Source organism: Asparagus officinalis, chromosome 1, assembly GCF_001876935.1.
Source record: "Asparagus officinalis chromosome 1, Aspof.V1, whole genome shotgun sequence".
Lineage (NCBI taxonomy): Eukaryota > Viridiplantae > Streptophyta > Magnoliopsida > Asparagales > Asparagaceae > Asparagus > Asparagus officinalis.
The window spans coordinates 113,414,365-113,429,978 of NC_033794.1; the positions used below are offsets into that span (position 1 = coordinate 113,414,365).

The following is a 15,614-nucleotide window of genomic DNA, read 5'->3' on the forward strand; positions in this document are numbered from 1 at the left end:
TTAGGTCTTATCTCACTTAAGATCTAAAATATGATGTGATGAATGAGACTTCGGCTAAGAAGATTTAGGAAGTCCTAGAGAGTAAGTACTTGACGAAGAGCGAAAAGGAGGCTTCATCACTTCTAATTGAAGAAGAGGATATCCATTGGTGATCACATGAACCACTATACGAAGCTTCTTGCAGATTTGGCGAATGTAGATGTCATCATTGAAGATGAGGACAATGTGTTGCTATTATTGAGTTCCTTGCCCGACGAGGAATATGAGACCTTCGTTCTTACTCTTATTAATGGGAATGTATCTCTTTCATATAGTAAGATCACCGTTGTACTTGTTAATTACCAACTTAGGAAGAAGGATAATGAGACTTCTATTGAGCCGGTAGTGGGGACATTGGTTGCTAGAGCAAAGAGTCCAAACCGAGATAGAATGTCACTGTCTAGAGGGGCACATTTTGGAATTCGTAGGAATCAGTGTGCTTTTTGTAAAAAAGATGGACATTGGAAAGCCGAATGCCCAAAATTGAATGATCGAGCTGGGAAGAATAAGGGGAAAGCGATTAAAGCTTCTGAGGTGAATGTTGCCAAGGCTAGTAACGATATTTCAGATTCGGATTCTTCGGGCTATTTGTGCCCAGCACGTCCATCAGTTTGTGTTGCTAACTCTACTGAGTGGATGTTAGATTCGGGTGCCTCATACCATATTTTTCCTAGGAGAGATTGGTTTTCTAACTTTCAGGAGTTAGAAAGAGGGGATGTTGTGCTCATGGGTAATGATCACAAATGCCCTATTGGTGGTATCAGTATCGTTCGTATTCAGATGAGTGACGGGGTGATTCGGGAGTTGGTTGAAGTAAGGTTCGTTCCTCAATTAAAGAAAAATATTATTTCACTTGGAGTTTTGGAGGCAGTAGGTTATAGGGTAACATTGACGGATACGCGTTTGAAGGTTACATTTAGGTCCATGATTGTGATGAAGGGCGTCAGAATGAGTAACTTGTACTATTTGCTTAGGAGCACAGTGATTGATAGAACGCTGACAACTTCATTGGATTTGGCTAGACTGTGGTGTTGTTTGACGCTGAGGTATTTGATTGGTGATGTCATGCATAGGTTGTTGAGGAGTGCGTTAACCTGCAAATGGAAGTCCTTTGAGCACATTGGGATAAGCGAGAAGACCGTGGTGGAGCTTGGTACTTCTATCCATCGATCGAAGGGTTTGTTAGGAGGTGTTTAGTCAGGCATTTGGGGGCCTTCTAAGAAGGCGTCATTGGGAGATAATCGTTTTTTTGGTTGCTGTAGTTGGGGATTGTACTAGGCATTTATGGGTTGCAACCAAGCCCCATTGGTTTGAAGTCCTAGTAGTCCGTAACAATTGGAAAAAGTGTATTGGTAGAAAGGTAACCCGTAGTTCTAGCTTTGGTAGGGGTCCTTTCATGTATTTGTGTCGAGCTCATGGCAGTTGGAGACACTTCATTGGAGAGGAGATATTGAGGCGATGATATGAGATGGCAGATTTTGTGAGTTGTTCCTTTCTGGAGGAGGATCAGTGTTGGTTGTTGAGTATTGGATTAGTATTCAGGCTTCGACATATTTGGATCATCTTATGCATATGTTGCCGACTGCTGCGTTTGGAGATTTTGGATCTGGTGGAGCTACTTTAGATTTTGGTTGGTGTCGGATATTTGGTTACCCAGCATTTGGTCACATCGAGAATATGAAATTTGATCCGATTACGCGTTTGGGATTCAGAGGCTCATTTGGTTATCATTTGGGAGCTTCTAATTTCGTTCTGAGCGGGTATGTCACATTGGACTCTCGGTAGGTGGAGAGTGTTGATCAGATCAGTTGGATATTGCAGCGGGTGGAGGGTGATGCTACTCCACATTGGGTGGATATTACTCCACATACTCTAGGTCATTCTGTATTATTTAGGACTTCAGCTGAGGTAACACAGCATGGGGTCCATTCAGTTTCAGATGCAGATGACACGTTGATTATTTTGAGTGCAGCTGATATGCGTAGTTTGGACATGGCCATTGGTTCACCTCAGACAGAGGTGTTTGGATCGTTTCAGTTTGAGGTCATTGGAGGTGCTATCAGTCGCAGATTTGATGATGATGGAGGAGGGTTGCATGCTCTTCTATTGGATTGAGGGCATTTGGAGGCCATTGGATGAACTACATGAATGCTTGATTCCTTGGGCAAGAGGATATGTAGGCAGTCAGTTTTGATGCAGCCGATTTGGTGAGTAGATACTGACGTTTGGGAGAGTGTTCGCACTCCCGTTTGGGTCTCGACTTGTTGTGCATTGAGTCCGTTGTCGTGAATCGTTTCACTTCGTACTGGACGCAACAAGTGAGGCATTTGGTTTGATTGGTGTCTGATCAGTTTTGAAAGAAACTTCACCGAGGTGGAGAATTGAAGAAATCGCGAAGAATTTTGGAGAAGATCACAGGCTTTTGGGACACAGGGAACTGTTTTGGAGTTACACGGTCGACCCCAGCGCAAGGCCGGTCGACCGCGAACGTGCACAAGCCAGAGTAGGAGTCTGGATTTGGCGCGGTCGACCGCCGCGGTCAGGTTCGCGGTCGACTGCGAGCTTTGGGCGGTTGACCGCCAATCGGGTCAGGGCCTGTTTTATGTTTCCTGTTCTTATTGGGTTTTGGTGTTTATATAAATACCAATACACGTTCTAGGGTTTCTTAAGGCTAGAGTTTGGGATATTTGGAGCACATAAAAGAGGTATTTTCTGAGCTATTTGATTAGGGTTTATTTGGAGAGATTAAAAGCTTCGTGGTGAGATTAGTTTGTTCATTCGAGTTATTTGTAATCTCAATTTGTACTCTTCTTCTCTATTAGTGAAAACTTCATCCCCTTCTTGCCCCGTGGACGTAGGCAATTTGCCAAACCACGTTAAAATTGGTGTTTTAAGTTTATGCATTGATTTTGATTGGATTTTACCTTCTTTGATCGGCGATTGGTTTGGTTCATCGACACGGGTTTTACCCAACATTGAGTACTGTTGACAAGATTGCAGTTTGTAGATTGATACGACCAAAATTAACAGCACGATGTTGTGACAGCAGTGTCAGAAAAGTTAGAAAATTAATATGATTTAGGCATTTTGGTTTAGGATAAAACTAAAAAACATGCATAATTAATTTGACAACTTTGTTGATTATATGTGTTAGCGTATTTTGTTACCAATTTAAGCAAAGTAAATATTCTTTTGTTCGTACTCATTCAAACCAATTCGATCAGAGACTATGGTTCTAAGAGACACGCTAAATTAGATCATATTAATTAGTAAAAATGAAGCTAATAAATCACTATATGAGCTCCAACTATAGCATAAGCTCCAAAACATCTAAAACCTAGTGATTTGACTAGCTTTTTTGGACATTGTATTGTGCGTAACAGCAAAGCTTGGACTTTGCGTGAAGAGAGGATGATTAAAATTATGCGCATGGTTCATTGACTTGCTAATCTTCTTATTCTTGATTTCAACTTTATGTATGTTTTTTGAGTAAACTATATCTTTTGTGTGTTTTCGACTTTTGACTGTTGAGAAGATTGATGTTTTTGGAGGTTTGTTATAGTTCACTTCAAATACCGCGTACGCTTGCTTTAGTCACGCCACGGGGCCAACAGCAAGATACATATATAGAAGGAAAAAAGAATGGTTCATCGACTTGTTGGAATATTTGACTCTAACTCTTCATATTCTATTATGTGACATTAATAGCAATTTGAATTTGAATTTTAAAATTTAACTATTTTAGTAATTTTAAGACATGACTACATTGGGTAGTTATGAACTCCTTGATGGTTGGAGTTCTACAAAGAGAGTCACTTGTCCACATACAATGATGGATTTTTTGAATCAAGCCCTATGATAATAATAATCCATTAATTCGGTTTTGTGTTGTGGAGTGGACAAGGAAGAACAATTATCGGTAATTTCGGTGTTCATTGCATTCAACAATGGAAAAAGGTATGTACAATTTTATTCAATCTCGTTCTAGTATGTAAACGAGTGTTAAATTATGTTAATCATGCTATAAGATTTATATCACGACTTACAACTCGGATTTGTCTAAGCAAAAAAGTCTTTTAATAAACTAGAGACAGACCATAAGAGAGCTGTGGCTGATAAAAAAATTAATTAAAAAAATGTGATAATAGTTAGGATGTATATGAGATACCCTTTACCAAAACTGGAAAAAAGAATACGATTTAAAACTGTTTAGAAAAGATTAATTAAAATAAAAACTTTGTTGTTGTTATTGTCGTTTAACTTTATTCGTGTATAGGTCCATAAAAGGCAAATCTTATTAATTAAGCAGGGATTTGAGAACGCAGAAGCAGTAACCGCATGCAGCCACAACAAAAAAGGCACTCTTTTGAAGCTCATTAAACGTTTAGCCCAAAAGATTAATTCACAACATACATCACAAAGATGGGGGTATATAATATAACATTAATGCCTCGAGGATCCAAATAGGGGACCATGGGACAAGTGAGGTGTCACCATCCGATTGCATGATGCACTGTTCATAAATAGTGCATCATACAACTGGATGGTGACACCTTATATGTCTCATGTCTTGGATCTCATATTTAGGTCCCTGTAGCAACACCCATGATATAAAACAACCAACACCATTCTTACTTCAGCGTAGCACTTTTACATGATTGCGTGCCTTGGGTGTACAAACCCTATGAAAGTAAAATCATACAAGGAACAAGAAAAAAAAGTACATATAAAGACTATACATTAAGTCACAACATTCTCAGTTGAGATTACACTATACATCTACTACAACATCTACATCTACTACATCATCATCTTCTTCTTGATCAGGCAAAGAAACAAAAGGCTTCGGCGGGATTTCCAAGCTCTCCAAGCTCCCGATAAGCATCTGAACTACCCTCGACATTGTAGGGCGATCCATAGGACTCCACTGTATACACCAAAGCGCCACAATGCCAAGCTTCTTCAAAAGGTCTCCATCATTCCCCTCGGTCGCCAGGCCTAAATCTTCGTCGCAAACCAAACGATCATAAACCCATTCTGGAAAATAAACCTCTCGCTGATTTTCAAATTCGGGATCAACATTTCTCTTACCACTCACCATTTCAAGCAATAACATCCCAAAACTATAAACATCTGATTTATATGACACAGTTCCAAAGTTTCGAGAGTAGAGCTCGGGTGCAATATAGCCCATTGTACCTCTAGCACCGGTCATAGTTACAATGCTTTGATCTCTTGAGCAGAGCTTTGCGAGACCGAAATCGGTGATTTTAGGGTTGAAGTTATGATCCAACATGATATTGTGAGGCTTGATGTCAAAGTGTAGGATACGCTGATCACACCCTTGATGCAAATACTCAATACCTCGAGCAATGCAAATTGCAATGTCTTGAATCTTTTCCATGCTAAATGACCGGTTAGAGCTCTTGGATTCTCTAAAAAAGATGAACTTCTCAAGTGATTCGTTCGGCATGAACTCATATATAAGAGCGTTGTTGGTACCTTCTGAGCAAAATCCCAAGAGGCGAATGATATTGACATGGTGAATTCTTCCCATTATAGCTACTTCATTTATGAATTCTTCTGCATCGCCTTTAGATTTCTCTAGCACCTTGACTGCAACGGGAATTTTATTGGGGAGCTCTCCCTTGTAAACACTACCAAAGCCACCTCGGCCTAATTTGTGCTTGAACTTTTTAGTTATTTTTTTTATTTCAGAATATGTGTATCGAGTAGGATTTGTTGTCTTGTATGATGTGAGGAATTTTTCTACCTTCAAATGTGTTTCTATCTCGATTTTGGATCGCCTTAATATGTAGAGAAATGCGAGGGACACTGCAATAAGAATGAGAAATCCACCGAGGGATGTGCCTGGATGAGCTCAAAGAAAAAAAGCAATCAGCAAAGAAAAAGCTGAAATCAAAATAATAATTATAATAATAAATAAATCTGATACGAAGAAGCTCCCTAGGGGAAAAAAAGCAGTTAAATGGCTAGCTTTTATGCATGCAGCAGGTCTTTCATACATAGCTAGACCCCAAAATCTAACCTGGGGCAGGGTACTTTTTTCTCGACACAGTTGTAGGCGAGCTCATGACCATCAAGCAAGCTCGGTGTTGAGGCGACCCCTCTCAGGCGAGCTAGAGAACTTCCGCAGGCGAGCTCGAACGAGAGACTTGCAAGCGAGGTCGACGCAAGATCCAGGCGAGCTCGGCAGAGCGCCCGCAGGCGAGGTTGAGCGCGCGCATGGTTGGCGACAGCCTGTCGCCAGCCTGTCATCGAGTTCCCCTATAAAAGGGAACCCGAAACCCTAGCCCCCTTCGCGTCGCTCCTCCCCCTCTCTCCTCTCGCGATTTCTCCTGGCGGCAGACTCAAAAAAAAAACGCAACGGCGTTGTTTCTTCTTCTCCTCTCGTGATTTTTTTTTCCAGCTCTCAGATTGTTGAAGGGAATTTATTGTGGGGGAATATTCTCTATTTAAGAAATATTTAAATAGGGGTATTTGAGAGAGAGAGAGAGAAATTAATACTGTAGCTATAGTATTAATCAGTATTTATTGAGAGATCTCAAGTTTGAGATTTGTTCTTGCTTTGTAATTTCTTGTTGGTTAATAAGAAATTAATTGTGTGGCTCCTGAGGACGTAGGCAATTGCCGAACCTCGTTAAATATTAATGTATTTTTTCTATACTATATTTCTGTTGTCTTAGGGGTTTCGGCGTAAATTCCCAACAACTGGTATCAGAACGTGAAACGATCTAGAGGAAGTCAGATTCAAGTGGGAGCCATGGCCACAGATGAAGAAAAATAAGACTTGAGAAGTTTGATGGAACAGATTTCGGATTCTGAAAAATACAGATAGAGAATTATCTGTATCAGAAAAATCTGTATCAACCACTATCGGGGAAGAAACCGGAGTCGATGAAGGAAGATGAGTGGATCCTTCTAGACAGACAAGCTCTCGGAGTTATCAGATTGACGTTGACTCGTAATGTTGTGTTTAATATTACGAAGGAGAAGACCACGGCGGGTCTTATGACAGCACTCTCAAATATATATGAGAAGCCATCAGCCACGAACAAAGTTCATTTGATGCGGCGGTTATTCAATCTGAGAATGGTGGAAGGCGCGTCAGTGGCACAACACCTCAATGAACTCAACACAGTCACAACCCAATTGAGTTCAGTTGAAATTGAGTTTTGATGAGGAAGTTCGGGCGTTAATACTTTTATCCTCCCTACTAGAGAGTTGGAACGCTACAGTCACAGCTGTGAGTAGCTCATCGGGAAGCAACAAGTTGAAGTTCGACAACGTTCGTAATTTGGTTCTCAGTGAGGAGATCCGACGGAGAGAGTCGGGTGAAACTACAACCTCTTCAGTATTGCATACAACGTCAAGAGGTAGAAATTCAACCAGAGGGAACGGACAAGGTAAATCAAACTATAGAGGTAGATCAAAGGACAGGAGATCCAAGTCAAGGAATCCAAACAACAACTCGAAGGCTATTGAGTGTTAGAATTATGGAAAGACCGGGCATTACAAGAATCAGTGCAAGAGTACACAGAAGGAGGCGAAGGCAGAGGTGAATGTCACTTCCATCTCAGGAGGAGACGACACATTAATATGCTCTTTGAAGAGTAAGGAGGAATCTTGGATGTTAGATTCAGAAGCGTCGTTCCATACCACTTCTCAGAAAAAATTCTTCGAGAAGTATGTTCCTGAAAATCTTGGATACGTATACCTTGATGATGATCAACCGTGTGCTATTATGGGTAAAGATGTGGTGAAAATTAAGTTGAACGGGTCAGTATGGGAGCTGAAAGATGTCAGATATATTCCCGACCTGAGAAAAAACTTAATATCCGTAGGTCAGTTGGCTGACGAAGGATATACCACGACCTTCCATAGAAAAGATTGGAAGATCTCAAAGAACGCAATGATGATTGCTCAAGGTAAGAAGACTAATACCATGTATATGATAACAGGTGCACGTTGTTTGATCTCAGTTACAATAGGCAATGAGACTTCAAAGCTGTGACACCAGAGACTCGGTCATATGAGTGAGAAGGGGATGAAAATCATGCACACAAAGAGAAAACTCCCAGCTCTAGAATCAGTTGATTTAGATATGTATGAAGAATGCATACTTGGAAAGCAGAAAAGAGTTAGCTTTCAGACAAGTGGCAGAACCCCCAGAAAAGAGAAGCTAGAGCTTGTTCACTCAGATGTTTAGGGACCAACCACCACCGCGTCTATTGGTGGTAAACATTAATTCGTGACTTTTATCGATGATCACTCTCGAAAAGTGTGAGTCTACTTTCTGAAGCATAAGTCAGAAGTATTTGAAGCTTTCAGGAGATGGAAAGTTTTGATCGAGAATGAGACCGGTCTGAGAAAAAAGAAGCTTAGGACCGACAATGACGGTGAGTATGAAGACACCGAATTCAAAAAGTTCTGCTATGAGCACGGGATCAGAATGGAGAGAACCATGCCCGGCACGCCTCAGCAAAATGGTGTAGCTGAGCGAATGAACCGAACGTTGACAGAAAGAGCCAGAAGCATTCGGATACAGTCAGGCCTACCGAAACAGTTCTGGGCAGAAGCGGTCAACACAACAACTTGATCAACCGAGGTCCATCGGTTCCATTAGAGCACAGAATACCAGAGGAGGTATGGTACGGAAAGGAGGTAAGCCTCTCACATCTTAAAGTTTTCGGTTGTGTAGCTTATGTGCATATTAGTGATCAATACAAGAATAAGCTTGATCCCAAGTCCAAGAAATGCACATTCATCGGGTATGGTGAAGATGAGTTCAGCTACCGTATTTGGTACAACAAAAATAAGAAGGTGATCAGGAGCAGAGATGTGATATTCAACGAGAAGGTGATGTACAAGGACATGCACAAGACAGATGACTCAGAGAGTGAGTCAACATTTGTAGATGTAGATGATGTCCCGAGTAACCTCTCGGAAGAACCCAATACAAAAGGTCCTCAGCCAGAAGAGCCTGTTGGACAGGATGGTACGCAGGAGCCCGACGCACCAGCTCCGATATTGAGAAGATCTTCATGGCCTCTTGTGTCCAACAAGAGATACATGAACTATCTATTGCTAACAGATAGAGGGGAGCCTGAAAGCTATGATGAAGCTTGTCACGGTGAAGATGCGAGCAAGTGGGAGCTTGCCATAAAAGATGAGATGAAGTCTCTCATCTCAAACCAGACGTGGGAACTAGCTGAGTTGTCCACGAGTAAGAAGACACTCCACAACAAATAGGTGTACGGGTGAAAGAGGAACAGAACGGCTCCAGAAGATATAAAGCTCGGCTAGTTGTCAAATGATTCTAGCAGAAGAAAGGAATTGACTACACTGATATTTTTGCTCCAGTAGTGAAGCTCAATAGTATCAGGACTCTGATGAGTATTGTAGCTATTGAAAATCTTAATCTCGAGCAGTTAGACGTGAAGACAGTATTTTTTCATGGAGATCTAGAAGAGGAGATATACATGTACCAGCCAGAAGGTTACTTAGAAGAAAAGAAGAACATGGTGTGCAGACTCAAGAAGAGCTTGTATGGCCTGAAACAAGCCCCAAGGTAGTAGTATAGAAAGTTTGACGGTTTTATGCACAAGGAAGATTTTCAGAAGTGCAACGCCGATCACTGTTGCTACTTCAAAAGATATCAGTCCAGTTATATCATCCTACTGTTGTATGTTGATGATATGTTGGTTACATATATGGAGGATATCAGGAGTTTGAAGCAGCAGCTGTCAAAGGAGTTTGACATGAAGGACTTGGGTCCAGCGAAAAAGATCATTGGAATACAAATCACGAGAGATAAGAAGAAAAGTCTCTTGCAGTTATCTCAGACGGAGTACATCAACCGTATTTTGCAGAGATTCGACATAGGCGACGCCAAATCAGTGAGCACACCCTTAGCTAGTCATTTTCGTCTATCGAATGATCAGTCTCCTCAGTCAGAAAAATAAGAGAGTATAACTAAGGTCCCTTACATCTCAGTTATCGGAAGTTTGATGTACACAATGATCTGTACGAGACCAGACATTGGCCATGTAGTGGGAATGGTCAGTCGGTTTATGTCGAATCCAGGAAAAACTCATTGGGAAGGGGTCAAGTGGATTCTGAGATATCTACAAGGTACTACACAGAAGTGTTTGCACTTTGGTAAGGGAGAGGTAGAAGTACAAGGGTACGTAGATGTAGACTTTGGAGGTGAAGTTGATCACCGAAGAAGCACCACCGACTATGTATTCAATGTCGGAACTACAGCTGTTAGTTGGATGTCACAGATACAGAAGATTGTCACTCTATCCACTACAGAGACTGAGTATGTAGTAGTGACTGAAGCCAGTAAAGAGATGATACGGCTTCAGGGTTTGTTGACTGAGTATGTAGTAGTGACTGAAGCCAGTAAAGAGATGATACGGCTTCAGGGTTTGTTAACTGAGCTGGGATTCAAACATGAGAGGAATGTCTTGCACAGCGATAGTCAGAGTACAATTCACTTGGCTAAGAATTCCGTATTTCATTCTAGAACGAAGCATATTGGGCTTCGGTACCACTTCATCAGATTCCTGCTAGAAGATGACGTATTAAAACTGGAGAAGATTCCAGGAAGTAAGAATCCAGCAGATATGTTAATAAAGGTAGTGATCGTTCAGAAACTGAAGTTATGCGCAACTTCAGTTGGCCTTCATGCATAGATGATGAGGACGGAGCCACATAGGAGATGATGTTTGTTGAGATAGCCTGCTGACGACGGTTTAGTCTCCAAGTGGGAGATTGTTAGAATCGGGTGTAGACCAAACTCACTTCCGCAGGCGAGCTTTGGGGGATGACGCTGACAAGCTTGAGGCGGATCAGAGACGAGCTCAAGGCGAGCTCGAGATCAGTCGCTTCAGGCGAGCTCGTGGGCGATGAGGTCCAGACGGAGATCCTGGCGGGCGCGAGAGTGGGCGACCCCTTTGCAGGCGAGTTCGAACGAGTGGAACCGACGAGCTCGGGGTCCAGCGATTCATTGCAGGCGACCCGTAAGCAGGCGAGGTCGTGGAGGGAACTCGAGACAGGTCGAGCTTAACATGCGGAGGGCGAGACGCCCGCAGGCGAGATTTCGAGCGCGCGCTTGGCTTGGCACAGGCCGAGACGCCCGGCAGGCGAGATGAGCGCGCGCTTGCTGGCGAACAGCCTTCATTAAGTTCCCGTTATAAAAGGAACCCGAAACCCTAGCCCCTATCGGTGTCGCCTCGCCCCCTCTCTCCCCCGAATTCTCCGCGGCGGACTAAAAAAAAAGCAACAGATGGTTTTCTCTTCTTCTTCTCCTCTCGTGATTTTTCCCAGCTCTCAGATTGTTGAAGGGAATTTATTGTGGGGGAATATTCTCTATTTAAGAAATATTTAAATAGGGGTATCTGAGAGAGAGAGAAAGAGAGATTAATACTGTAGCTATAATATTAATCATTATTTATTGAGAGATCTCAAGTTTGAGATCTGCTCTTGCTTTGTAATTTCTTGTTGGTTAATAAGAAATTAATTGTGTGGCTCCCGAGGACGTAGGCAGTTACCGAACCTTGTTAAATCTTGGTGTATTTTCTCTATACTGCGTTTCTACTGTCTTAGGGGTTTTGACGTAAATTCCCAACATATACACCCTTAGTCGCACTTAACCCCCCTCAACTCATTTGCTATCACTTAGCACCCCTGCAATGCTTCTAGATGCAACTACACCCCTCAGCCACATAAATTTCGTGGGGCTAAGTGGTAATAAATGAACTGAGGGGAATTTAGTGCTACTCAATGTGGGTGGGTGGGTCGACGGGTGTGTGTAATTTATTTATTTATTTTCTTTTTTTCTTGGGGTGGGGATTGGTGGGAGGTGAGGGGGGGGACGGTTGTTGGTTACTGCAATACACCAAAGTTTATTAACAATGGGGAATTTACTGCATCTGAAGGCATAAATTTTGTTTTTGCCTTTTTTTTGTTTTTTTTTTTTGAGGGGGTGTTGGGGGTGGGCGGGGTGGTTGAGGTGGGTGTTTGGTTAATTCTGCATTTTACCCCAAGTTTCATAACAGCGAAAGATAAATTATAGTTTGCTTTGAATGTATAAAAATGAAACGGAAAATCAACAAATAGATAGGATATCTTCACTGTAGTAAAATCTTCTTTGTATGTATATTTATATGGCGGAGCTTTTCTGATCGGACTTGTTAAATGCTTGCTAACTCACCTGTAATGAGCTTCACTCGTGCACCTGCAATGAGTAGAAGAAAGAAATTAGTGGTATATTCAACCGTTAAGTATTTTCATGTATACTGGAGAAAATTTTGTCTGACTTACAGAAAGAATATCATCCAATGATGCACAAAAGTTTATATGCGAAAATGGCCTTTCGTCCAGTAAGTTATGACATAACAAAAAGATTATGACCAGAGAAACATGACCGGGGGTACAAAAAATAGTATCATGAGTTAGAAGATTAAGCCAGTGTCTTAGTTATGAACGAGAAAATTATGATCCTATGGGTAAAAAATGGCACGAAATGCATCTTATTTTGTTAACGAGAATAACCTTTGCGGAAGATTTCTATTGGTTAATAAACTTTTCAATAGAAACAGGTGAGATACACATCAACTATTTCAATTGATGTAAATATGGAATGACCAATCATATGGTCGTAATGTAAATTTTCCCTTTTGTTACAATATTTCGAATGTGATGACAAATCTAATTAAAATAAAATAAAATATTTTACCGTGATGGCCGGATGTTTCACACAAGCTCTGGTTCCTCTCCAAATCAAACCAACATTTCCCTCCTCCCACCTCACAGTCGGCACATATTTTGGAAACGCTGCCTAAATCCCACCTCAAGCTCACTTCCCTCTTGTCTTCAAACCTCTTCACGGTCTCCCCAAAACTAAACTCGCTTCCAAGGTAAGGGATCTCACCTCCTGTCTCCACCACCATACACCCTTCAGAAACCACCTCCATCGACTCACCCGAACACGCCACATACACAAATGGACCCGATTCGGACCCGCTAAGGCACGGAACTGGGCCCACAATCATACTCGAATCGGATCCACGTCTAAGCCTCTTCGAGCAGCTCACTAAACTGATTCCCAAGGGATTGTACGGCGTAAAGGTTGGGGTTTTGAGGAGGGATAGAGAAGTGAGGTTGCGGAGCGGGCAGGGGGAGGATAAGGAGCCAAACTCGGACCCGATAAGCACGGTTAGGACTGAGTTCTTGTAGTCTACGGAAGTGACTTTGAGCGGGGGGAGGGTGGGGCTGAGGCGGAGGAGGGCGGCGGAGTTGGAGGCGCACGTGAGGGGGATGGTGGTGCATGTGAGAGGGAAGCGGATGAGGAGGGCAGAGGGCCCGGATCCACAAATGGAGGGAGGACAGGATTGGAAGAAGCGGGTTAATGGGTCGAGTTTCGATTGTGCAGATGCAAAGGGTTTGGTGGGGAGGAGAGAGAGGAACAGGAGGGAAATGAAGAGGGTTGTCATGGTGTTTTAGTTGAATAAGAGTTCCGGTCTTGAAACTATGTACGCTATAGATATAAATTCTAACCATAAGGTTTTGAGTCGAAAAATAATGCATAAAGACTCGTTCAAACAATATATTTTTACCGTATATGATACTTAATCAAGGAAAAAGAATATTATCCGCATGCTAATTTTGATTGAGAAAACCAATATCAATTTACAATTTTTCGCATTGATGTGTATATGAAATTTAGATTGATCTGAAACTGTCCAATCACTGTAAATGAGATAATGACAGTCTAAGCCTGAAGATACAAAGAAAAAAGGAACTCCTGTAATTTAGTATAGTGAAGCATTGAAATCCTTTCCTAGTTATGATTGCTACATGGCTGGTTCTTTAGAAAATATCAGTTATCTACACAGTTATTCATATGAATCAGTTGGTCTCCATGTTAAGTTCTCTTTACATCTTGCTTTAGTTTGTTAGTTTGTACTATTTTATTTTCCTGTAGTTATGTAAAACTCTAGGATTGTAGACCTTTCAGCTCACTGCTTGTTATCCAGAAAAAAAAAGAAAAAAAAAAGACATACATCATGCATATAATTGAGTTTTGGACAGATTATTTTGCCGGAAAATGAATCCTTTTAAGTTTAACAGGTTTGCTTTGAAATGGAGTCCCTTACTGCTCCCTGGGTAAATTCTTCAAAACTTAAGTTGAAATTTGCGCAAACTTGCACTTGTTTCTGTCCCATGGCAAACAAATTGGACAATATACTAGCTTTCTTGTAAGTGTGAACTCAAGGATGTTGAGGAAAAGAAGAATCAGAAGACAACAATAATTACATTTCCAGGTTCTTTCTTGGTAATTAGCAATACCAACTTTTAGAGAGGATATGGTTGACAGAAACATATAAAATAGAAGAGTAGACCTTGAACTAATTCAAAGAGTGGAGAGGTTACCTCTCAAATTCTCAATAAAATATTCAGGTCAAAGATTTGTGATGGATGCAGTATACACCTCAATGAGAAGGAAAGAACCAAACACCCTTAAATAGTTAATAAACTGTGCGTTATGACTGAATGATATAGAGACTGAATTAGCTTCTATATTGTTAGTCAAAGGAAGAGAATTAAAAAGGGCTGCCATTATGACAAAACTCTGTTATGTGTAGTAATTAAATCAGGAAAAGACTTCTAAATGCATACCTTGGCAAAAAAGTTGACACTTATACTCCAATAATCAAGATCCAAGATAAACCATTAGATGCTGAATTAGGAATATCACTCCTTTGCTCAGAAATAATGAAATTTGTTCTTTGTTCCATACTCACATTTCTTCTCTTCTCTAGTACTGGATTAGCTCTCTACCCTTTCAAAGAAGTCTGCTCTTCTTCCTGTGGACAACTGAAAAACATCCATCCACCATTTCGTTTAAAAGGCGATGCAAGTTACTGTGGCGATCCTGAGTATGAGCTCATTTGTGATCAAAATCATACAATCCTCAATCTCTCATTTGGCAAGTATTATGTTGCTAGTATATCCTATAATCCCAATGAGCTACAGGTTGTTGACGTTGGATTGACAAGTGGTGTATGCCGCTTTCCTCTTGGGTCTATTACACCTAGGACAATCAAAAATAGCAAAAGATACGAATTAATATCGCCCCACTGGGCTTCTTTTGTAAACTGTGTTGATGGTATACAAGATGATACTAATTATAGGCCAGTTCCTTGTCTCCACAAGAACTCCTCATTTGTGTATGTTGTATCTGGCTATGAGGTGAAGGAGCTCAAGCCGTCCTGTGGTTTTTCAGCTATGATTCCAACTGATAGCTTCATGAACAAGAGCTTGAATGAAGATGTCTTTCAACTTCTACAGAGGGGCTTCATTATTTCATGGATCGGTGACAGTAAAACTTTTGGCTATTGCTTTGCCGCATATTTCAGGTATGTGGATGAGAATGTAATTGAACTTAAAATTTTCTTTTTTGCTTCAGGAAAAATACTATTCCTTTTCATTTGTGCCTGACACTGTAAAAATCGATCAAAAAAGCATGTTATGATTCAGTTTGC

General features: G+C 41.2%; 2 protein-coding genes across 5 annotated transcripts in view; one reads left to right on the forward strand and one right to left on the reverse strand.

The window, feature by feature from the left end:
* Positions 4,649–15,614, reverse strand: part of LOC109829044 (rust resistance kinase Lr10-like) — a 17,989-nt gene continuing 7,023 nt past the window's right edge. The window contains exons 1-4 of one of the 4 annotated variants that reach the window (XM_020396104.1): positions 14,874–14,963; positions 12,281–12,304; positions 5,813–5,910; positions 4,649–5,715 (exon numbers count right to left, since the gene is read on the reverse strand). In XM_020396104.1, the coding sequence (XP_020251693.1) occupies positions 4,811–5,715; positions 5,813–5,910; positions 12,281–12,304; positions 14,874–14,875 (1,029 nt within the window). In that variant the 5' untranslated portion in view covers positions 14,876–14,963 and the 3' untranslated portion in view covers positions 4,649–4,810. Of the gene's footprint in view, positions 5,911–12,280; positions 12,305–12,805; positions 14,743–14,873; positions 14,964–15,614 lie in introns of those variants that run through there. The other 3 variants (XM_020396105.1, XM_020396102.1, XM_020396103.1) reach the window with 3 other exon arrangements.
* Positions 14,749–15,614, forward strand: part of LOC109829042 (LEAF RUST 10 DISEASE-RESISTANCE LOCUS RECEPTOR-LIKE PROTEIN KINASE-like 2.5) — a 2,612-nt gene continuing 1,746 nt past the window's right edge. Inside the window, exon 1 of the mRNA XM_020396101.1 lies at positions 14,749–15,488. Coding sequence (XP_020251690.1) covers positions 14,845–15,488 — 644 coding nt within the window. The 5' untranslated portion in view covers positions 14,749–14,844. The remainder of the gene's footprint in view (positions 15,489–15,614) is intronic.